At 36.1% G+C, this 25,178-nt stretch overlaps 5 protein-coding genes across 5 annotated transcripts; 2 read left to right on the top strand and 3 right to left on the bottom strand.

Moving 5' to 3' along the window:
• Nucleotides 1-3,316: 3,316 nt before the first annotated feature.
• LOC128531840 (putative threonylcarbamoyl-AMP synthase) lies at nt 3,317-4,037 on the bottom strand. Its single transcript, XM_053505998.1, has 3 exons — nt 3,879-4,037; nt 3,490-3,584; nt 3,317-3,402 (listed from the first exon to the last, which is right to left on the bottom strand). The coding sequence occupies exons 1-3, from the start codon at nt 3,998-4,000 to the stop codon at nt 3,317-3,319; spliced, it is 303 nt and encodes a 100-aa protein (XP_053361973.1). The 5' UTR covers nt 4,001-4,037.
• A 3-nt stretch (nt 4,038-4,040) lies between these two features.
• LOC128531372 (threonylcarbamoyl-AMP synthase-like) lies at nt 4,041-4,947 on the bottom strand. The gene is made up of 4 exons (XM_053505187.1): nt 4,874-4,947; nt 4,666-4,775; nt 4,382-4,576; nt 4,041-4,287 (listed from the first exon to the last, which is right to left on the bottom strand). The coding sequence occupies exons 1-4, from the start codon at nt 4,935-4,937 to the stop codon at nt 4,069-4,071; spliced, it is 588 nt and encodes a 195-aa protein (XP_053361162.1). The 5' UTR covers nt 4,938-4,947; the 3' UTR covers nt 4,041-4,068.
• Nucleotides 4,948-5,743: 796 nt separating this feature from the next.
• Nucleotides 5,744-9,186, top strand: LOC128532187 (cis-aconitate decarboxylase-like). Its single transcript, XM_053506419.1, has 6 exons — nt 5,744-5,776; nt 6,064-6,127; nt 6,294-6,481; nt 6,897-6,989; nt 7,536-7,741; nt 8,259-9,186. The coding sequence occupies exons 1-6, from the start codon at nt 5,759-5,761 to the stop codon at nt 9,184-9,186; spliced, it is 1,497 nt and encodes a 498-aa protein (XP_053362394.1). The 5' UTR covers nt 5,744-5,758.
• Nucleotides 9,187-16,524: 7,338 nt separating this feature from the next.
• LOC128531839 (putative threonylcarbamoyl-AMP synthase) lies at nt 16,525-18,955 on the bottom strand. The gene is made up of 5 exons (XM_053505997.1): nt 18,911-18,955; nt 17,333-17,495; nt 17,087-17,252; nt 16,698-16,792; nt 16,525-16,610 (listed from the first exon to the last, which is right to left on the bottom strand). Exons 1-5 carry the CDS (start codon nt 18,953-18,955, stop codon nt 16,525-16,527), a joined length of 555 nt encoding a protein of 184 aa, XP_053361972.1.
• On the top strand, nt 18,954-22,154 carry LOC128532180 (cis-aconitate decarboxylase-like). The gene is made up of 6 exons (XM_053506411.1): nt 18,954-18,986; nt 19,273-19,336; nt 19,503-19,690; nt 20,106-20,198; nt 20,503-20,708; nt 21,227-22,154. The coding sequence occupies exons 1-6, from the start codon at nt 18,969-18,971 to the stop codon at nt 22,152-22,154; spliced, it is 1,497 nt and encodes a 498-aa protein (XP_053362386.1). The 5' UTR covers nt 18,954-18,968.
• The last annotated feature ends 3,024 nt before the right edge of the window (nt 22,155-25,178 follow it).

Raw genomic sequence — 25,178 nt, 5'->3', positions numbered from 1 at the left:
CCTGTATTAAGGGATAGGAGCCTATCCCACGAGACTTAGTACACGAAGCAGGGTACATCCTGGACAGGGTGCCAATCTATCGCAGGGCACACACATACACTACGGGCAATTTTTTGGGGGAACGGCAATTAGCCTAACTTGCATATCTTTGAACTGTGGGAGGAAACCCACCAAGCACAGGGAGAACATGAAAACTCCATGCACACAGAGAATGGATTCGACCCTGGCCAGGAATTGAACCCAGACCCTGGAGGTGCAAGGCGACAGTGCTAACCACTACACCAACGCATCATGCACACATTTTCTATAAAAACTGAAGTTTTAGGTCAGTATATTACATTCATTATGCCAGACATTCCTTCTGTATAATCACACGTACTGGATATTATCAGGAAAAACATACAAAATTGAGGTATCAGTTAATTAAAAACCAAGGTGTGGTAATGTAAGATGACACTGTGAACTCTCAAGTCAGATGATAAGATAAAATTCCCCAACTTGTCATTTCTCATCATATATAAAATGTTTATAATATAAGAATATAATTGTAAAACATATAATAAGGGAAAGCATTTTAAACACATTTTATAAAAGTTTACTGTATTGAATTTAAATAAATTTTATTTGCTTGTTATTTGTTGTTTATTTTTATTGTTGTTAATTTGCTACATACTATAGGGGTGTAAAACAAGGTTATAGGAATTACACATTACTCATTACACAAAAGCAACACAAATAAAAGAACATGATTGAAAGAATTACAAAAAATTTAACAAGTGTTAAACAATGTTCAACTATACAGTATGTTGTGTGTGTGTGTGTGTGTGTGTGTGTGTGTGTTTATTTAACAAAATAAAAATGAAATAAATGTTTAAAACAAATATCATTATGGTTTGTTATAAAACGTAAATGGAATCCCCTGTAGGTTTTACTATAGTTGTCTTTTTTTAAATGCTTTATTTGTTATTTACATGGAGGGTGTGTCAACAATGAGTTTCATGCGACCGGAATCCCCAAACTGTTACAGATTACATACAGTCTGCATGATTTTAGGGGTGAAACTAGAGGTTTGGCAGGTTTAAAAAAACAATTGTTTTAATGTGTGTGTATGTGTGTGTTGATTCTCCATCTGGATTACCCCACAGAAAATGCTTTTAAATGCCACAAATTCTTATTCAAATCCACACTTTCCAGCTGTAAACAAGACCTCTGCTCTGCCAGAGAACAGCAAACCTGAGCAACAAGCCCAGGGAGTGTATATTTTTGTATGAGGTTACATTAGGGAGAAATCTTGTTTGAACCGTGACCTACAAGTGTGGAAGAAGGAGTAAAAGCAGGGACATGATAAAACTGTTTTTCACTGTTTATGGTAGTAGTAAGGTATGCTTGTAGCACAATAAAAGACCTGGTGAAATATAAGCATGTTCATAATGGTCTGCAGTTATTTGGACTGTTACAAACAAAGTAATGATTAAAAAGACATTACAGTAAACTGTAACAAAATAAGAGATAAGTATTAACAGGTGGCAGGTGTGTGCTGCCTCACTGAAGTGTACATTAGTTCAACAGATCAAATTTCCTGATTTTAAACTGTCGCACACAAAATTCAATGTCTAGGGAATAAGAAGTGTTTCTGTGAAAAGAGAAGTTTAGCAAGGTTAATAAAACAAGTATATATATATATATATATATATATATATATATATATATATATATATATATATATATATACATACACTGTTCTTTTGTCTTTTTCTTTACAAGGCTGCCTTTTCAAAAATATCAAGTGAATTGATATATATATATTCACTTGATATTTTTGAAAAGGCAGCCTTGTAAAGAAAAAGACAAAAGAACAGTGTTTCACATTGTAAACTTTATAATTAGCTGCTTCTTTTAAAACACAGTGGAACCTCAGTTCACAAATGTAATTCATTCCTAAGTTTTGTTCGTAACCTGATTTGGTCGTACAGTGGTTCAGTCTTTGTTCATAGGAATATATGTAAATAGAATTAATCTGTTCTCCATCACTATGAACTATGTTTAACTTTTGATTTGTTTTGTTTATATCACAAAATATAAAACAAAGTATGAAAAAGCCTTAATTATACAAAAATATTACAACACTAAATATAAATATAAACTGTACAGGAGAAAGTGAACACTTGATTTTTACATGTACTGTACATATATTGGTCCCGCATTTTTCTTAGGGATATGAAGGGATGAAAGAGAAAATGGGTAGGGATGAGATTAGTGTTTGGAAGGAAAGTCCAGCACATTTTGGTGTTTTCTCTGCTCCCAATGCACCTGATTTAACTAGTTGGCTAGTTAGCAGCCTTTTTTGAATGCATCCAGGACCCCTTACCCAACATCAGTGCTTTATCTCACTAATGTGGTTGAAATGGGGCAATCCCCACAACCTTGCCCAAAATCTCGTTGAAAGCCTTCCTGAAAGAGTCGCGGTTACTACAAGATCAAAAGAAGGACCAACCCTTTATTAATTGAATGGGATTATACAAACTGAATGAATTTGGCCACATAGTGTACTTGGACTAATAATAGTGTTATTGGCAATCATTCGCAAATATAAGAAAGCTGTTGTTTGAATTGCTGGGTATGCCAGCATAAGTAAAAAAATATATATATATTATTTATTTTTAATTAGTTTATTTTTTCCCTGTGTCCTTTCATATAAAAGTTCATAATAATTTTAACAATTGGATAGCTTCACTCACAATAAATAGTTGATTGTACTGTGGTCACTTCAGATATTATGATCTTTTTAAGTGCTTTGTGTATAGATTTTATTTTAATTACCCTTTTGTAGTAACACATGCTTTTATTAAAATACCATAAAAAAGAAATTGGTCAAATAACAAAAATACAAGAAGAGGAAGAAGAATGATTTCTTTCTTGATTTATTTATCCTACACTTTAGGCAATAAATTACAAAAAAAAAAATGGAGATACTATTAACATACATGCCAGCATATAATTTAGTGTCTGTGTCAATGTTTATAAATGGTAACACATTTAGAAAAATATATATTCACATATCATATATAGACACCTACAATATATACTATCATCCATCTAAAGTATATAATATCATCCATCTCTCCTGGGCATGTTTATTCCACAATGTTTTTTACAACAACAAAACATTAATAGTTTATATAGTTATTTTACCATCATGCTCTCACTTTTAAATTTATTACCAATAATCTGTCAGACATTTTGCCTTTTTATCACCATAGTTTTTACACTGTAGTTAAATTAAAGTTTGTATGCTTTGATGCTGTAGCTTAATTTCTCATAACATGCTGTTTTTCACCCTCTCAAAAATTTGCTGCACCTTTGTTGCAGGGACACAACCTTCTCGCAGGAAATGTATGGTACCTAAAAAGCAACGTCTATTAGTAGGGACATTAAAAAGGTAAACAATGTAGAAATACTGTATCTTTGGTAAACTCATTTTTGGATTACCTTCATCAATTTTCAGGCAGTTGACCACAGTTGAGCCTACCAGCTCATTGGACTGCCCATCACACAGTACTCCTTGGATCTTGTGTCCAAGGCGCCTGGTAGACATTTAAAAGTTCTTCTGTTATGCCTTAATGTTAAAACCTTTATTTACTACCAAAAATGTTTGGTTACACAGTGGTTTCTTTTTTTTACCATAAACAGTAAGGATCATTACAAAATCTATAAGTGAATTTCAGTGCACAAATAATTACAAAGTCTCTGCTCTATAAATCAATAAAATAGGAAGCAATATTAATTTGGACTACGAACAGGGTTGATGATTTTTTAACAAACCTTAGTGTACATTGCAAGTTTATTGCAACAGTCATGAGTCATGAAATACAACTTACTTAATAACCATGTCATGATGTGTGCTGTCAGGTTCACCACTTGGATTTGCAGATGTGATAGCCAAAGGCCCAGTGATGTCACACAGATGGGCAGTGACTGTGTGGTCAGGGACACGAATCATTATGCTGTCCTTGGTCCCCACACGATCGTATGCAGCCCCCACACCTTAAAACAATAGGTTTATGCAAGTTACACAATAATAAAATGAAAATGTTTGATCAGACATTCTAATGCTGCTGTCTTACCAAGTTTAAGGAGCCAGTCTCCTTTTGGGACAATACAGCTGATCCCTCCTGGATATACATTTCTCATGAACTCCCAGAGCAATGGACTAAATGGTGGTTTTGTTGGAACAAGCTGCTCCAAACTAGAAATGCAGATGCAGATGGGCTTCTCTGCAGGACGTTCCTGTGGAGGATAATTTAAGAAAATGATTACAAGTTAAATTTTTCTCAAACAGGTTAGTACATCAAATATAAATGAAGAATTGCATGGTACTCACTTTAATATTGTAGATTTTCTCTATTGCACTTGGATGCTTGCAAGAAGCGGCCAAAGCATATACAGTATCTGTTGGTATACCACATACACCTTTGCTTTCCAGCAATTTCGCAATTTCTAGCAGTCCACTGGTCCCACGAGAAGATGGAATTGGACATGGAGCTGTAGCAGCAGATTTTTTCTTCTTATCATTATTCTATGAAAAGTACAAGACAAAATGACATTCAAATCATTTAAGTACTTTTAACAACTTAAATTTCCCATGTTGTAGCAATTTAAAAATACCTTTATGAGTGCGGGTCCAACTGGTATTATGGTCTTGGAGTATATGGAATTAACAAGTGATGCCAGAGTTCCATATAAACAAATTATGGTAAATATTGAAAGAGTAGCAACTGAAAAGGGGTATTTAAAAATAGTTATTGAATATAAAGTCATTTTTAAAGATTTATAAATTATTATTTCTGATTGTCCACTGTGAAGCAAACTTTACCTTCCAACTGGTATGGAAGTCTATTAAAAGTGGAAAGAAGAAGACACACCACTATGACCTCCATAATAATGGTTAATGCCAGCAAACAAGATTGTCATAAGCAGCTGCAAATCATAAAAAGGAATGAAATCAAGCATATTATTGTAAATATCCATTAGAAATTCCATCAAAATTAATAAAATTCAAATCAGAATTAGGATAGAATTAATAACCAAAAATGCTATTGCTCCTGCAGTAAACTTAATGATTCTGTTGAAAACTGCAGCTGTTGTCCTGTAAGAACACGGTCCAATATTTTAAGATTATTAAAGTTTATTTAAGATTATATGTAAATCTTGTGAAATGTTATGTAAGCTAATATTGTAATTCTAAAATAAGTTCAAGATTTACAATATAACATTAACATACCTGCAAATCTGAGCCATGTCCAGGTGGCCCAAATGGCCAAATAGAAGAAACATTAAGAAATCATATAAAGTATGTAAAAAACTTCACTTACCTGCTGTAAATCTGTAGTATAAGTACTATTGGATGGCAGTGGAAGGATTCTCTTTTAATAGAAATGTGCTTAAGTGAAGTAGCTTTAAGGCTCCCAACCAACCTGTTGCCTCAACTTGAAGGATGACATAATTGGTCAAATGCTAGGACTTTAAAGTTTCTACTCAAATGACGAAATATCCCACCCTTGTTGCGTAAAAAGGTTTTGGAAGTTCCAGTCTTGCGATTGGTGAGTGTTTTGTGCTATATAAAGAGAACATGAGGACTCACCTGAGAAGCAAGAGCATCAGCTACAAAGACATTGTGTGCAGAGACAAAGAAAAACCTACTGTAGGCTCCTTCAGTTTGACATCCACATAAATATCCTCAACCATACAGAGATACAATATGCTTCCCACAGTACAGGTAATGATGCTTTTTTAGAATTTTCATATTAATGAATGACAATGTTGCTGTGGAAAGTGTCTTTTCAGCTTTCTTTGCTTCTTTACTATTTTTATATGACAACTTGGACCGTGGTATACGTTACTCCTGATGCTCCTAACCTTAACTATTTCTATAATCTAGTAAAATATAGCTGGATTATTTAGAATAAAGAATATTGAACTCATGCTTGTTAAAAAAACATGACATATATCTTGTGTTATGTTAATACTAATACATTCTATGATACAAATTTTTCAATTATCTAGAGATCATTCAGACAAGTGTCCACCCTATCTACAATCAGAGGACTCCATAAACCCGCACTAGATGGTGAGCTAACTCTACTACTCTTAACACACTCTTATATTGATCAAATTGGACAAAGATTTAAAGTAACCTGGTGTACCAAAACATATTTAGCAGGTTACTTGGTTGCTGAAAAAGCAGTCACAGCAGAAATCTCTCATTTATTCCTTTCTTCCTCCTGTGTTTTTAGTCATGGACCGACCCAACCCCGAGGAGACTGTAACCAGCAGCTTTGGTCGATTCATCCAGAGAGTGCAGCCAAGTCATCTGTCACCAGTCGTACTCCAAAGAAGCAAACGCATGGTGCTGGACAGCATTGGTGTAGGTCTGCTGGGTAGCACCACTGAAGTGTTTGAACTTGCACTTCAGCATTGCCAGGTAATGGCACACAACAGCAACATGTTAACAATAAACTAATAAGGGAGTACAAATGATTATAAATATATGGTTTAATGGACGTTCATTTCTAAGTATAAGGAGAAAGTACAACATTTCTGAACAGAACAACATGTTAATAATTCTCTTCTCAGCACAGAGTTAGCACCAAATGCTGACCCTAGAACAATGGCATGGGCTTTATAGAATATACTTCACCCCTAACACCCCTTTCGAATTTATTTTGTGTGTGTTTTGTCTACACTGTCAAGTTTTTCCAATCTTTCAAACCTTAACTCCTGTTTGTACAAAAGCAATGCTGTATCCAATGCTAAAATAAAGCCTGTCCACAGGCTACTTTGGCAGAGCTCATTGTATGTAACAGCAAGTGACCCATCTTTCCTCTTTTCTCTCAAAGCACATGTACGCTCCCGATGACATCAGCTTTGTTTATGGGCGCAGTGGAACCAAGCTTTCCCCAACCCTAGCTGCCTTAGTCAATGGAGTAGCAGTGAGTATTCCTGTTCATACTGTGGGTCATACAGTAAATACATTTTACATCTTACAGACAATGATTGTCTTTTCCAATATGGTAGTTTTTTTTTCTTAGAAACAAATATTTGTGATCTTCAGGGCCTGAGAAATAATAAATCACAGTGTTTTATGTCACTTTTATTTTAACTAATCCCTATACTTAGATATTAAAGAAGAAAAGTGGAAAACAAACATAACTTGTCCACCTGAGACAGGTGGGGGGGGGGGGAGTTGGGGGAGTTGAAATGAAGGACTGAAAAAAAAAATTCTCCCCATAGCATCATTGGCAAATAAAAGGAAATGAAACTGTTATTAAGCCTTTCTCATATTGTCCTGTGGTCAAATGTTGATCCATTCATGTGATATTGTTCAACTAGGGTAAAGAGTTAAAAGCCACATCTTGACCTTTATAAAGGAATTGGTATACTTCTAAAGTATATGTAGCAGACAGCTTGCATTGCCAGTAATAAGCCAAATTGTGTACTTACAAGGCACCATTTGATGATTAGCATGTCTTCTTCAGGTTCATTCTATGGACTTTGATGATACTTGGCACCCTGCAACTCATCCCTCTGGTGCAGTGCTTCCTGCTCTTCTTGCCATTTGTGACATGTTTCCCAAAAACAGCAAGCCAAGTGGTCTGGACCTCCTAATGGCCTTTAACATTGGTATTGAGATGCAAGGTCGCCTGATGAGATTCTCCAATGAAGCCCACAACATTCCTAAGAGGTAAGAATTGTCTCTATAACAAAAAATAATAATTCTCTACACATCACCGTAAAACAAGGTTGAGCAACCATCATAACACGATACCTCATCGTTCTAATATAGTCTTAAAATTAGTAATAATATATTAAAATAAGTAATATTTTGAGGGCAGTTTAAACAGAACTGCCACTGTAGTAAACAAATTCAACTGAACAATGTGAGTGTGGTTAAATTTTATATACATAAACCTTAAGAAAGGAATGCTAGCCTTACCTTTAAACATAACCTTAACCTATGTACTGTAGGTCGGTCCATGACTAAAAACACAGATGGATGAATAGAATAAATGAGACATTTCTGCTGTGACTGATTTTTCAGCAACCGATATGATATGTTTTAAGTTATGCCATAAATATGATCTGTAATGTCTGACTTGAAGACTATGATTTTGTAATTGTATGCAAACTTTTCGGAATAGTTTTTAATAAATGCATTAAAAGGCATGAATTAAATATCCTTTTAAATTATTTTTTTCAAGGTTCCATCCCCCTAGTGTCGTGGGGACACTGGGAAGTGCTGCTGCCTGTGCCCGGCTCCTTTCCCTCGACCATTCTCAGTGCAGCCATGCCTTGGCCATCGCTGCCTCATTAGCAGGGGCGCCAATGGCCAATGCTGCCACTCAGTCCAAGCCTCTGCACATTGGTAATGCCTCTCGTCTGGGCCTTGAAGCTGCCCTGCTAGCCTCACGTGGGCTGGAGGCAAGCCCCCTGGTCCTGGATGGAGTTCCTGGGGTAGCTGGTTTTAGTGCATTTTATGAAGACTATAGCCCAAGGCCGATGGTGTTGCCCGAAGAGGCAGAGCACACATTCCTTTTGGAGACACAAGATATTGCCTTTAAGCGATTTCCAGCCCACTTGGGCATGCACTGGGTTGCTGATGCTGCTGCCCATGTCCACAAGGCTTTGCTGCATCTTTCTGATGGAGTCATCTCCCCAAACTCAGTGCAGGAAATCCTACTACGGGTGCCACATTCAAAGTATATAAATCGGCCCTTCCCAATGTCAGAGCACCAGGCACGTCACTCCTTCCAGTTCAATGCTTGCACCACTCTGCTCGATGGCCAGGTAACAGTGCAGTCCTTTCAGCCTGAAGCACTACTGAGGCCAGAGCTTCATGCCCTGCTCTCCCGCGTCCGTGTAGAGCACCCCCAGAACAATCCAGCCAACTTTGACCGAATGTATGGTGAAGTGCAGGTCACTTTAGTGAATGGAATTGTGTTACAAGGTCATTGTGACACCTTCTATGGCCATTGGAGGAAGCCACTGAGTGATGAGAGCCTGCAGAAAAAGTTCCGCAATAATGCAAGTGTAGTGCTGCCACCAGAGAAAGTGAATGGCCTTATAGAAGCTGTGGAGGGGTTGGAGTTTCTGTCTAACTGCGAACCACTGCTAGCTCAGCTGCAGTAAACAGCTTGTTTATGTTCATGTCTAAATCAACTACTTTTGTACTGAAGGACAGTTACTTTGAAGGAAACTCTTGTGAAAATAATGGTTATTTATAGAATTATTTCTTTTTCTTTTAATTAGTTGTAGCTGTTTCTCTGAAAAAACAGTAGCACTGAGACATACAATATGGTAATTTATTATAAAGTGAAATTAGTTGTAGACAACTATATTTCTATACTGTAATACATATACTCCCTTTTCCTTTTGTAGACATTTGCTGTGTTGATATTAAATTTTTGTGCAATATGCCTACATAAGTGTGAATAAAAGAAATTATTTAAATCTACCCTTTGCTTTTTAGTAGATTTACTACGTTATAATATGATAATTGGTATATAATAAAAAAAATAGATAATTTTATAAAAATCTGAAAACAAACATTTAAAAAACGACTATTATTGTAAATTCCCTAATAAAATCTTTATAATGGGCTGATTCGGACAAGTGCACAAGTACATAGACATGGCACTTATGGCATAGTACAAGCCCTACTGTATGAGTTAATGATTTGCTTTTAAAGGCCATCGTATTTGTCAGATTACAAATATTTTTCTTTACACTTTAAGCATAGAGCAGTGACCAAAGATGAGAGAAGGAAATGTGTTTCATTGAGATTCCAAGATTTGTGGAATAATAAGAGACCTTGGTTTATTGGAAGAGGAATAAAGAGACCCCTTTGTATTTGTATTTACTCAACTATTTTATTTATTTACAACTTTTTTCTTTCTTTCAGTGTTTTTTGCTATTTCTTACTTGTTTTCGTTTAGTGTGTGCCCTGTTTTGGTATATGTTTATCCAAACATATTGGTGCTATTTTAAATGTATATTTTGTTTTGGTTTTGTTCAATAAAAATAAACTAAATATAATTTCTTCAACAGAAGATTATCGAGGCTTAAGGAAATTAAGTAATTTTAAGTAATTTTCCTTGTGGAAAAAGTTTTTTTTTTTTTGTTTCGTTTTCCATGGGATGTGTAAACTGTTAGAATGGCTCAGTGACATATTGTGCAAGCCACGAAAGTTGGGAGTACTCTAAAAAGGACAAGTTTCATGTTATTGTTGTCTTCTGCATTTGTGCATCCCTCGTATTCTGATTAAAAAGCTGCACTGAGAGTTAACACTCCCGCGGGACTATTCAAGTCTCCCACATGTAGGAGTGCGACTGCTGTATGATGTAGAGACATAACGTTTAGAACACTCAGGATTGCAGAGTGTCTTGCTTCCCTGTCATCCAAGTGACATCTACATTTAATTAATCCCCAGTGCTGCTGCCTGTGCCATCTGTCAATTTATTGTTGAGACATTTGATTTGTGGTACGTATTCATCACTTTTTGGGACAAATACAACTTTTGCCCTCAAAGCAGGCGTTCAAAATTTCTATGGACAGATCATTGTATGTTTTTTTTCCTGCGGGAAGTTTAAAACCAGTTTGTCTCATATGCTCCCAAAACCATGGTGCTAATAAAATACCTACTCTTATATGCATGTTGAGTAAAAGTGATGTCATGAACAGCCGGATTTAATGATCCTAGATTTCTAGGCGTTTAGGTAGGGTGAGTTTGCTGGTCTATCAAGCACAGCAATACCATGGTACTTAAACCAGATATTAGTACTTTTGGCAGTGTGGGCAGGTGCCACGTCCTGCTGAAAAATGAAATCAGCATCTCCATAAAGCTGGTCAGCAGAGGGAAGCATAAAATGTTCTAAAACGTCCAGGTAGACGGCTGCGCTGACCTTGAACGTGATAAAGCACAGTGGACCAACACCAGCAGAAGACGAGGCTCCCCAAACCACCACTGACTGCAAACTTTACATTGGACTTCAAGCAACCTTGAAGTGTGATTTTGTGCCTCTCCTCTCTTCCTTCAGACACAGGTACCTTCATTTCCAAATGAAATAGACAATTTACTTTCATCTGAAAATAGGACTTTGGCCCCCTGAGCAACAGTTCAATCCTTTTTGTTCTTAGCCCATGTGATGTTGTCTCTGGTTCAAGAGTGGTTTGACACAAAGAATGTGACAGTTGTATCCCATGTCCTGGATACGTCTTTGTGTGGTGGCTCTTGAAGCACTGACTTCAGCTGCTGTCTACTCCTGTTGAATCTTCCCCAAATTCTTGAATTGGCTTGGATTCACAATCCATTTAAGGCTGTGGGTATCCCTGTTGCTTTTGTACATTTTTCTGCCACATTTTTCTTTCCATTCAACTTTCCATTAAGGAGTTTGGATACAGCAGTCTGTAAATAGCCAGCTTCTTTAGCAATGACCTTTTGTGACCCACTGAACCAGACTAGGAGACTATTTAAAGGCTCAGGAAACCTTGGCAGGTGTTTTGAGTTAATTAGCTAATTAAAGTGTGACCACATTAGTCTCCAATATTAAACTTTTTCACAATATTCTCATTTTCTGAGATACTGAGTTTTGGGTTTCTATTGGCTGTAAGCCATAATCATCAGAATTAAAAGAAATAAACACTTAAACTATGTCAGCCTGTGTGTAGTGAATCTATATATTACTATATATGAGTTTCACTTTTTGAATTGAATTACTGAAATAAATTAACTTTTTTTGATGATATTTTAATTTATTGAGAAGCACCTGTATTTATTTAACAAAAATGTGGCCAATACTAAGTAGCCCTTTGCTGCTTCCACAGGATTTAAGATGGTAAGTTGCAATCAGGTTTTAATTTTAATTTATCGTTAGTAGTGCTACAGACCTCTATGGTAGCAGAAGTTTTGACTGGTTTATCTGGTTTATTAGACTGGTTTATTAGACAGTTTATCTGGTCTGGAGGATTCAGGTGTGTGGCAACACAATGCCAAGAGGAGAAGAAATAAACAATGGGCTTTGAGAAGCAATTGTTGCTGCACATCAATCTGGAAAGGGTCATAAAACCAATTCCAAACAATTTGGGGTTCAACATTTTACAGTAAGAAAGATTATTCACAAATGGAAAGCACTCAAGACAGTTGCCAATCTTCCCAGGTGTAAATGGCCAAGCACATTGACCCCAATCTCAGACCGTGCAATGACCAGAGAAATATATAAAAAAAAAAAAGCTACATCTCAGAGCCAACAGACCTCACTGAGCATGTTAAATGTTAGCACAATTACAAGAAGACTGAGCAAGTACAGTTTGTTGTTGGATAGGTCTGCCAAAAAAATACATGACTGAGGTTTGCAAAACTACATCTGATCAAACCACAAGGCTTCTAGAACAATGTCCTCCGGACAAATGGAGCAAAGTGGAGTTGTTTGGCCTTTTGCAAAACCCAAACAGCATTTCGGCATAAATTCCTCAAACCCACTGTCAAGCAAGGTGGTGGATAGGTGATGATTTGGATAATTGAAAGAATTAAGTTTTGTTAAAAACAGGCACACTATTGTTTTTCTTGTGAAATTCCCAATGTTTGATGTGTCACATGACCCTCTTTCTATTGAAAAAACAAAAGTTGGTTTCAAAATGACCGACTTCAAAATGGCCACCATGGTCACCACCCATCTTGAAAAGTTTTCCCCCTCACATATACTAATGTGCCACAAACAGGAAGTTAATATCAACAACCATTCTCATTTTGTTAAGGTGTATCCATATAAAAGGCCCACCCTGTACTTTCTCCACTTTCAGTCATGGGCTATGTGTATAAACCTTGTGCAACCCAAAAAAAGCCCTAAACAAAAATAACATGTGGCATGGGACTGGAAACATTTGTGACACAAGTATCATTATTCATAGTGAATAGAATCCGTGAGAATTTAGCTATTGTCTTTTTTATGTATGTTTATGTTTGGCATCCAATTAACCAATAAGAATTTTTTTTTTTCATGGATAAATAATTCTAACAAGAAGATCCATACTCCCAAGTAATTTACCATGCACACTAACTCACTCACTCATCTTCTATACCACATCATCCTGTATTAAGGGATAGGAGCCTATCCCACGAGACTTAGTACACGAAGCAGGGTACATCCTGGACAGGGTGCCAATCTATCGCAGGGCACACACATACACTACGGGCAATTTTTGGGGGGAACGGCAATTAGCCTAACTTGCATATCTTTGAACTGTGGAAGGAAACCCACCAAGCACAGGGAGAACATGCAAACTCCATGCACACAGAGAATGGATTCGACCCTGGCCAGGAATTGAACCCAGACCCTGGAGGTGCAAGGCGACAGTGCTAACCACTACACCAACGCATCATGCACACATTTTCTATAAAAACTGAAGTTTTAGGTCAGTATATTACATTCATATTGCCAGACATTCCTTCTGTATAATCACACGTACTGGATATTATCAGGAAAAACATACAAAATTGAGGTATCAGTTAATTAAAAACCAAGGTGTGGTAATGTAAGATGACACTGTGAACTCTCAAGTCAGATGATAAGATAAAATTCCCCAACTTGTCATTTCTCATCATATATAAAATGTTTATAATATAAGAATATAATTGTAAAACATATAATAAGGGAAAGCATTTTAAACACATTTTATAGAAGTTTACTGTATTGAATTTAAATAAATTTTATTTGCTTGTTATTTGTTGTTTATTTTTATTGTTGTTAATTTGTTACATACTATAGGGGTGTAAAACAAGGTTATAGGAATTACACATTACTCATTACACAAAAGCAACACAAATAAAAGAACATGATTGAAAGAATTACAAATAATTTAACAAGTGTTAAACAATGTTCAACTATACAGTATGTTGTGTGTGTGTGTGTGTGTGTGTGTGTGTGTGTGTGTGTGTGTGTGTGTTTATTTAACAAAATAAAAATGAAATAAATGTTTAAAACAAATATCATTATGGTTTGTTATAAAACGTAAATGGAATCCCCTGTAGGTTTTACTATAGTTGTCTTTTTTTAAATGCTTTATTTGTTATTTACATGGAGGGTGTGTCAACAATAAGTTTCATGCGACCGGAATCCCCAAACTGTTACAGATTACATACAGTCTGCATGATTTTAGGGGTGAAACTAGAGGTTTGGCAGGTTTAAAAAAACAATTGTTTTAATGTGTGTGTATGTGTGTGTTGATTCTCCATCTGGATTACGCCACAGAAAATGCTTTTAAATGCCACAAATTCTTATTCAAATCCACACTTTCCAGCTGTAAACAAGACCTCTGCTCTGCCAGAGAACAGCAAACCTGAGCAACAAGCCCAGGGAGTGTATATTTTTGTATGAGGTTACATTAGGGAGAAATCTTGTTTGAACCGTGACCTACAAGTGTGGAAGAAGGAGTAAAAGCAGGGACATGATAAAACTGTTTTTCACTGTTTATGGTAGTAGTAAGGTATGCTTGTAGCACAATAAAAGACCTGGTGAAATATAAGCATGTTCATAATGGTCTGCAGTTATTTGGACTGTTACAAACAAAGTAATGATTAAAAAGACATTACAGTAAACTGTAATAAAATAAGAGATAAGTATTAACATGTGGCAGGTGTGTGCTGCCTCACTGAAGTGTATATTAGTTCAACAGATCAAATTTCCTGATTTTAAACTGTCGCACACAAAATTCAATGTCTAGGGAATAAGAGGTGTTTCTGTAAAAAGAGAAGTTTAGCAAGGTTAATAAAACAAGTATATATATATATATATATATATATATATATATATATATATATATATATATACATACATACACTGTTCTTTTGTCTTTTTCTTTACAAGGCTGCCTTTTCAAAAATATCAAGTGAATTGATATATATATATTCACTTGATATTTTTGAAAAGGCAGCCTTGTAAAGAAAAAGACAAAAGAACAGTGTTTCACATTGTAAACTTTATAATTAGCTGCTTCTTTTAAAATACAGTGGAACCTCAGTTCACAAATGTAATTCATTCCTAAGTTTTGTTCGTAACCTGATTTGGTCGTACAGTGGTTCATTCTTTGTTCATAGGAATATATGTAAATAGAATTAATCTGTTCTCCATCACTATGAACTATGTTTAACTTTTGATTTGTTTTGTTTATATCACAAAATATAAAACAAAGTATGAAAAAGCCTTAATTATACAAAAATATTACAACACTAAATATAAATATAAACTGTACAGGAGAAAGTGAACACTTGATTTTTACATGTACTGTACATATATTGGTCCCGCATTTTTCTTAGGGATATGAAGGGATGAAAGAGAAAATGGGTAGGGATGAGATTAGTGTTTGGAAGGAAAGTCCAGCACATTTTGGTGTTTTCTCTGCTCCCAATGCACCTGATTTAACTAGTTGGCTAGTTAGCAGCCTTTTTTGAATGCATCCAGGACTCTTACCCAACATCAGTGCTTTATCTCACTAATGTGGTTGAAATGGGGCAATCCCCACAACCTTGCCCAAAATCTCGTTGAAAGCCTTCCTGAAAGAGTCGCGGTTACTACAAGATCAAAAGAAGGACCAACCCTTTATTAATTGAATGGGATTATACAAACTGTACTGTAGGTGTGATGGATGGTTGTGATATGAATTTGGCCACATAGTGTACTTGGACTAATAATAGTGTTATTGGCAATCATTCGCAAATATAAGAAAGCTGTTGTTTGAATTGCTGGGTATGCCAGCATAAGTAAAAAAATATATATATATTATTTATTTTTAATTAGTTTATTTTTTCCCTGTGTCATTTCATATAAAAGTTCATAATAATTTTAACAATTGGATAGCTTCACTCACAATAAATAGTTGATTGTAAAATATTGAAAGACATTGGAGTGATTGTACTGTGGTCACTTCAGATATTATGATCTTTTTAAGTGCTTTGTGTATAGATTTTATTTTAATTACCCTTTTGTAGTAACACATGCTTTTATTAAAATACCATAAAAAAGAAATTGGTCGAATAACAAAAATACAAGAAGAGGAAGAAGAATGATTTCTTTCTTGATTTATTTATCCTACACTTTAGGCAATAAATTACAAAAAAAAAATGGAGATACTATTAACATACATGCCAGCATATAATTTAGTGTCTGTGTCAATGTTTATAAATGGTAACACATTTAGAAAAATATATATTCACATATCATATATAGACACCTACAGTATATACTATCATCCATCTAAAGTATATAATATCATCCATCTCTCCTGGGCATGTTTATTCCACAATGTTTTTTACAACAACAAAACATTAATAGTTTATATAGTTATTTTACCATCATGCTCTCACTTTTAAATTTATTACCAATAATCTGTCAGACATTTTGCCTTTTTATCACCATAGTTTTTACACTGTAGTTAAATCAAAGTTTGTATGCTTTGATGCTGTAGCTTAATTTCTCATAACATGCTGTTTTTCACCCTCACAAAAATTTGCTGCACCTTTGTTGCAGGGACACAACCTTCTCGCAGGAAATGTATGGTACCTAAAAAGCAACGTCTATTAGTAGGGACATTAAAAAGGTAAACAATGTAGAAATACTGTATCTTTGGTAAACTCATTTTTGGATTACCTTCATCAATTTTCAGGCAGTTGACCACAGTTGAGCCTACCAGCTCATTGGACTGCCCATCACACAGTACTCCTTGGATCTTGTGTCCAAGGCGCCTGGTAGACATTTAAAAGTTCTTCTGTTATGCCTTAATATTAAAACCTTTATTTACTACCAAAAATGTTTGGTTACACAGTGGTTTCTTTTTTTTACCATAAACAGTAAGGATCATTACAAAATCTATAAGTGAATTTCAGTGCACAAATAATTACAAAGTCTCCGCTCTATAAATAAATAAAATAGGAAGCAATATTAATTTGGACTACGAACAGGGTTGATGATTTTTTAACAAACCTTAGTGTACATTGCAAGTTTATTGCAACAGTCATGAGTCATGAAATACAACTTACTTAATAACCATGTCATGATGTGTGCTGTCAGGTTCACCACTTGGATTTGCAGATGTGATAGCCAAAGGCCCAGTGATGTCACACAGATGGGCAGTGACTGTGTGGTCAGGGACACGAATCATTATGCTGTCCTTGGTCCCCACACGATCGTATGCAGCCCCCACACCTTAAAACAATAGGTTTATGCAAGTTACACAATAATAAAATGAAAATGTTTGATCAGACATTCTAATGCTGCTGTCTTACCAAGTTTAAGGAGCCAGTCTCCTTTTGGGACAATACAGCTGATGCCTCCTGGATATACATTTCTCATGAACTCCCAGAGCAATGGACTAAATGGTGGTTTTGTTGGAACAAGCTGCTCCAAACTAGAAATGCAGATGCAGATGGGCTTCTCTGCAGGACGTTCCTGTGGAGGATAATTTAAGCAAATGATTACAAGTTAATTTTTTCTCAAACAGGTTAGTACATTAAATATAAATGAAGAATTGCATGGTACTCACTTTAATATTGTAGATTTTTTCTATTGCACTTGGATGCTTGCAAGAAGCGGCCAAAGCATATACAGTATCTGTTGGTATACCACATACACCTTTGCTTCCCAGCAATTTCGCAATTTCTAGCAGTCCACTGGTCCCACGAGAAGATGAGATTGGACATGGAGCTGTAGCAGCAGATTTTTTCTTTTTATCATTATTCTATGAAAAGTACAAGACAAAATGACATTCAAATCATTTAAGTACTTTTAACAACTTAAATTTCCCATGTTGTAGCAATTTAAAAATACCTTTATGAGTGCGGGTCCAACTGGTATTATGGTCTTGGAGTATATGGAAGTAACAAGTGATGCCAGAGTTCCATATAAACAAATTATGGTAAATATTGAAAGAGTAGCAACTGAAAAGGGGTATTTAAAAATAGTTATTGAATATAAAGTCATTTTTAAAGATTTATAAATTATTATTTCTGATTGTCCACTGTGAAGCAAACTTTACCTTCCAACTGGTATGGAAGTCTATTAAAAGTGGAAAGAAGAAGACACACCACTATGACCTCCATAATAATGGTTAATGCCTGCAAACAAGATTGTCATAAGCAGCTGCAAATCATAAAAAGGAATGAAATCAAGCATATTATTGTAAATATCCATTAGAAATTCCATCAAAATTAATAAAATTCAAATCAGAATTAGGATAGAATTAATAACCAAAAATTCTATTGCTCCTGCAGTAAACTTAATGATTCTGTTGAAAACTGCAGCTGTTGTCCTGTAAGAATTATTAATATTATAAGATTATTAAATTTTATTTAAGATTATATGTAAATCTTGTGAAATGTTATGTAAGCTAATATTGTAATTCTAAAATAAGTTCAAGATTTACAATATAACATTAACATACCTGCAAATCTGAGCCACGTCCAGGTGGCCCAAATGGCCAAATAGAAGAAACATTAAGAAATCATATAAAGTATGTAAAAAACTTCACTTACCTGCTGTAAATCTGTAGTATAAGTACTATTGGATGGCAGTGGAAGGATTCTCTTTTAATAGAAATGTGCTTAAGTGAAGTAGATGGAGCTTTAAGGCTCCCAACCAACCTGTTGCCTCAACTTGAAGGATGACATAATTGGTCAAATGCTGGGACTTTAAAGTTTCTACTCAAATGACGAAATATCCACCCCTGTTGCGTAAAAAGGTTTTGGAAGTTCCAGTCTTGCGATTGGTGAGTTTTTCGTGCTATATAAAGAGAACATGAGGACTCACCTGAGAAGCAAGAGCATCAGCTACAAAGACATTGTGTGCAGAGACAAAGAAAAGCCTACTGTAGGCTCCTTCAGTTTGACATCCACATAAATATCCTCAACCATACAGAGATACAATATGCTTCCCACAGTACAGGTAATGATGCTTTTTTAGAATTTTCATATTAATGAATGACAATGTTGCTGTGGAAAGTGTCTTTTCAGCTTTCTTTGCTTCTTTACTATTTTTTATGACAACTTGGACCGTGGTATACGTTACTCCTGATGCTCCTAACCTTAACTATTTCTATAATCTAGTAAAATATAGCTGGATTATTTAGAATAAAGAATCATGAACTCATGCTTGTTAAAAAAACATGACATATATCTTGTGTTATGTTAATACTAATACATTCTATGATACAAATTTTTCAATTATCTAGAGATCATTCAGACAAGTGTCCACCCTATCTACAATCAGAGGACTCCATAAACCCGCACTAGATGGTGAGCTAACTCTACTACTCTTAACACACTCTTATATTGATCAAATTGGACAAAGATTTAAAGTAACCTGGTGTACCAAAACATATTTAGCAGGTTACTTGGTTGCTGAAAAAGCAGTCACAGCAGAAATCTCTCATTTATTCCTTTCTTCCTCCTGTGTTTTTAGTCATGGACCGACCCAACCCCGAGGAGACTGTAACCAGCAGCTTTGGTCGATTCATCCAGAGAGTGCAGCCAAGTCATCTGTCACCAGTCGTACTCCAAAGAAGCAAACGCATGGTGCTGGACAGCATTGGTGTAGGTCTGCTGGGTAGCACCACTGAAGTGTTTGAACTTGCACTTCAGCATTGCCAGGTAATGGCACAAAACAGCAACATGTTAACAATAAACTAATAAGGGAGTACAAATGATTATAAATATATGGTTTAATGGACGTTCATTTCTAAGTATAAGGAGAAAGTACAACATTTCTGAACAGAACAACATGTTAATAATTCTCTTCTCAGCACAGAGTTAGCACCAAATGCTGACCCTAGAACAATGGCATGGGCTTTATAGAATATACTTCACCCCTAACACCCCTTTCGAATTTATTTTGTGTGTGTTTTGTCTACACTGTCAAGTTTTTCCAATCTTTCAAACCTTAACTCCTGTTTGTACAAAAGCAATGCTGTATCCAATGCTAAAATAAAGCCTGTCCACAGGCTACTTTGGCAGAGCTCATTGTATGTAACAGCAAGTGACCCATCTTTCCTCTTTTCTCTCAAAGCACATGTACGCTCCCGATGACATCAGCTTTGTTTATGGGCGCAGTGGAACCAAGCTTTCCCCAACCCTAGCTGCCTTAGTCAATGGAGTAGCAGTGAGTATTCCTTTTCATACTTGAAATAAGGGACTGAAAAAAAAAATTTCTCCCCATAGCATTATTGGCAAATAAAAGGAAATGAAACTGTTATTAAGCCTTTCTCATATTGTCCTGTGGTTAAATGTTGATCCATTCATGTGATATTGTTCAACTAGGGTAAAGAGCTAAAAGCTACATCTTGACCTTTATAAAGGAATTGGTATACTTTTAAAGTATATGTAGCAGACAGCTTGCATTGCCAGTAATAAGCCAAATTGTGTACTTACTAGGCACCATTTGATGATTAGCATGTCTTCTTCAGGTTCATTCTATGGACTTTGATGATACTTGGCACCCTGCAACTCATCCCTCTGGTGCAGTGCTTCCTGCTCTTCTTGCCATTTGTGACATGTTTCCCAAAAACAGCAAGCCAAGTGGTCTGGACCTCCTAATGGCCTTTAACATTGGCATTGAGATGCAAGGTCGCCTGATGAGATTTTCCAATGAAGCCCACAACATTCCTAAGAGGTAAGAATTGTCTCTATAACAAAAAAAAATAATTCTCTACACATCACCGTAAAACAAGGTTGAGCAACCATCATAACACGATACCTCATCGTTCTAATATAGTCCTAAAATTAGTAATAATAGTATTAAAATAAGTAATATTTTGAGGGCAGTTTAAACAGAACTGCCACTGTAGTAAACAAATTCAACTGAACAATGTGAGTGTGGTTAAATTTTATATACATAAACCTTAAGAAAGGAATGCTAGCCTTACCTTTAAACATAACCTTAACCTATGTACTGTAGGTCGGTCCATGACTAAAAACACAGATGGATGAATAGAATAAATGAGACATTTCTGCTGTGACTGATTTTTCAGCAACCGATATGATATGTTTTAAGTTATGCCATAAATATGATCTGTAATGTCTGACATGAAGACTATGATTTTGTAATTGTATGCAAACTTTTCGGAATAGTTTTTAATAAATGCATTAAAAGGCATGAATTAAATATCCTTTTAAATTATTTTTTTCAAGGTTCCATCCCCCTAGTGTCGTGGGGACACTGGGAAGTGCTGCTGCCTGTGCCCGGCTCCTTTCCCTCGACCATTCTCAGTGCAGCCATGCCTTGGCCATCGCTGCCTCATTAGCAGGGGCGCCAATGGCCAATGCTGCCACTCAGTCCAAGCCTCTGCACATTGGTAATGCCTCTCGTCTGGGCCTTGAAGCTGCCCTGCTAGCCTCACGTGGGCTGGAGGCAAGCCCCCTGGTCCTGGATGGAGTTCCTGGGGTAGCTGGTTTTAGTGCATTTTATGAAGACTATAGCCCAAGGCCGATGGTGTTGCCCGAGGAGGCAGAGCACACATTCCTTTTGGAGACACAAGATATTGCCTTTAAGCGATTTCCAGCACACTTGGGCATGCACTGGGTTGCTGATGCTGCTGCCCATGTCCACAAGGCTTTGCTGCATCTTTCTGATGGAGTCATCTCCCCAAACTCAGTGCAGGAAATCCTACTACGGGTGCCACATTCAAAGTATATAAATCGGCCCTTCCCAGAGTCAGAGCACCAGGCACGTCACTCCTTCCAGTTCAATGCTTGCACCACTCTGCTCGATGGCCAGGTAACAGTGCAGTCCTTCCAGCCTGAAGCACTACTGAGGCCAGAGCTTCATGCCCTGCTCTCCCACGTCCGTGTAGAGCACCCCCAGGACAATCCAGCCAACTTTGACCGAATGTATGGTGAAGTGCAGGTCACTTTAGTGAATGGAATTGTGTTACAAGGTCATTGTGACACCTTCTATGGCCATTGGAGGAAGCCACTGAGTGATGAGAGCCTGCAGAAAAAGTTCCGCAATAATGCAAGTGTAGTGCTGCCACCAGAGAAAGTGAATGGCCTTATAGAAGCTGTGGAGGGGTTGGAGTTTCTGTCTAACTGCGAACCACTGCTAGCTCAGCTGCAGTAAACAGCTTGTTTATGTTCATGTCTAAATCAACTACTTTTGTACTGAAGGACAGTTACTTTGAAGGAAAATCTTGTGAAAATAATGGTTATTTATAGAATTTTCTTTTTCTTAGTTGTAGCTGTTTCTCTGAAAAAACAGTAGCACTGAGACATACAATATGGTAATTTATTATAAAGTAAAATTAGTTGTAGACAACTATATTTCTATACTGTAATACATATACTCCCTTTTCCTTTTGTAGACATTTGCTGTGTTGATATAAAATTTTTGTGCAATATGCCTACATAAGTGTGAATAAAAGAAATTATTTAAATCTACCCTTTGCTTTTTATTAGATTTACTACATTATAATATGATAATTGGTATATAATAAAAAAATAGATAATTTTATAAAAATCTGAAAACAAACATTTAAAAAACGACTATTATTGTAAATTCCCTAATAAAATCTTTATAATGGGCTGATTCGGACAAGTGCACAAGTACATAGACATGGCACTTATGGCATAGTACAAGCCCTACTGTATGAGTTAATGATTTGCTTTTAAAGGCCATCGTATTTGTCAGATTACAAATATTTTTCTTTACATTTTAAGCATAGAGCAGTGACCAAAGATGAGAGAAGGAAATGTGTTTCATTGAGATTCCAAGATTTGTGGAATAATAAGAGACCTTGGTTTATTGGAAGAGGAATAAAGAGACCCCTTTGTATTTGTATTTACTCAACTATTTTATTTATTTACAACTTTTTTCTTTCTTTCAGTGTTTTTTGCTATTTCTTACTTGTTTTCGTTTAGTGTGTGCCCTGTTTTGGTATATGTTTATCCAAATATATTGGTGCTATTTTAAATGTATATTTTGTTTTGGTTTTGTTTAATAAAAATAAACTAAATATAATTTCTTCAACAGAAGATTATCGAGGCTTAAGGAAATTAAGTAATTTTAAGTAATTTTCCTTGTGGAAAAAGTTTTTTTTTTTTTGTTTTGTTTTCCATGGGATGTGTAAACTGTTAGAATGGCTCAGTGACATATTGTGCAAGCCACGAAAGTTGGGAGTACTCTAAAAAGGACAAGTTTCATGTTATTGTTGTCTTCTGCATTTGTGCATCCCTCGTATTCTGATTAAAAAGCTGCACTGAGAGTTAACACTCCCGCGGGACTATTCAAGTCTCCCACATGTAGGAGTGCGACTGCTGTATGATGTAGAGACATAACGTTTAGAACACTCAGGATTGCAGAGTGTCTTGCTTCCCTGTCATCCAAGTGACATCTACATTTAATTAATCCCCAGTGCTGCTGCCTGTGCCATCTGTCAATTTATTGTTGAGACATTTGATTTGTGGTACGTATTCATCACTTTTTGGGACAAATACAACTTTTGCCCTCAAAGCAGGCGTTCCAAATTTTCCATGGACAGATCATTGTATGTTTTTTTTCCTGCGGGAAGTTTAAAACCAGTTTGTCTCATATGCTCCCAAAACCATGATGCTAATAAAATACCTACTCTTATATGCATGTTGAGTAAAAGTGATGTCATGAACAGCCGGATTTAATGATCCTAGATTTCTAGGCGTTTAGGTAGGGTGAGTTTGCTGGTCTATCAAGCACAGCAATACCATGGTACTTAAACCAGATATTAGTACTTTTGGCAGTGTGGGCAGGTGCCACGTCCTGCTGAAAAATGAAATCAGCATCTCCATAAAGCTGGTCAGCAGAGGGAAGCATAAAATGTTCTAAAACGTCCAGGTAGACGGCTGCGCTGACCTTGAACGTGATAAAGCACAGTGGACCAACACCAGCAGAAGACGAGGCTCCCCAAACCACCACTGACTGCAAACTTTACATTGGACTTCAAGCAACCTTGAAGTGTGATTTTGTGCCTCTCCTCTCTTCCTTCAGACACAGGTACCTTCATTTCCAAATGAAATAGACAATTTACTTTCATCTGAAAATAGGACTTTGAGCAACAGTTCAATCCTTTTTGTTCTTAGCCCATGTGATGTTGTCTCTGGTTCAAGAGTGGTTTGACACAAAGAATGTGACAGTTGTATCCCATGTCCTGGATACGTCTTTGTGTGGTGGCTCTTGAAGCACTGACTTCAGCTGCTGTCTACTCCTGTTGAATCTTCCCCAAATTCTTGAATAGGCTTGGATTCATAATCCATTTAAGGCTGTGGGTATCCCTGTTGCTTTTGTACATTTTTCTGCCACATTTTTCTTTCCATTCAACTTTCCATTAAGGAGTTTGGATACAGCAGTCTGTAAATAGCCAGCTTCTTTAGCAATGACCTTTAGTGACCCACTGAACCAGACTAGGAGACTATTTAAAGGCTCAGGAAACCTTGGCAGGTGTTTTGAGTTAATTAGCTAATTAAAGTGTGACCACATTAGTCTCCAATATTAAACTTTTTCACAATATTGTTATTTTCTGAGATACTGAGTTTTGGGTTTCTATTGGCTGTAAGCCATAATTATCAGAATTAAAAGAAATAAACACTTAAACTATGTCAGCCTGTGTGTAGTGAATCTATATTACTATATATGAGTTTCACTTTTTGAATTGAATTACTGAAATAAATTAACTTTTTTTGATGATATTTTAATTTATTGAGAAGCACCTGTATTTATTTAACAAAAATGTGGCCAATACTAAGTAGCCCTTTGCTGCTTCCACAGGATTTAAGATGGTAAGTTGCAATCAGGTTTTAATTTTAATTTATCGTTAGTAGTGCTACAGACCTCTATGGTAGCAGAAGTTTTGACTGGTTTATCTGGTTTATTAGACTGGTTTATTAGACAGTTTATCTGGTCTGGAGGATTCAGGTGTGTGGCAACACAATGCCAAGAGGAGAAGAAATAAACAATGGGCTTTGAGAAGCAATTGTTGCTGCACATCAATCTGGAAAGGGTCATAAAACCAATTCCAAACAATTTGGGGTTCAACATTTTACAGTAAGAAAGATTATTCACAAATGGAAAGCACTCAAGACAGTTGTCAGTCTTCCCAGGTGTAAATGACCAAGC

The sequence above is a fragment of the Clarias gariepinus genome, chromosome 10 (genome assembly GCF_024256425.1).
Source record: "Clarias gariepinus isolate MV-2021 ecotype Netherlands chromosome 10, CGAR_prim_01v2, whole genome shotgun sequence".
Lineage (NCBI taxonomy): Eukaryota > Metazoa > Chordata > Actinopteri > Siluriformes > Clariidae > Clarias > Clarias gariepinus.
The sequence above is the reverse complement of the archived record's forward strand: the minus strand, read 5'-3'. Positions and strand labels throughout refer to the sequence as shown.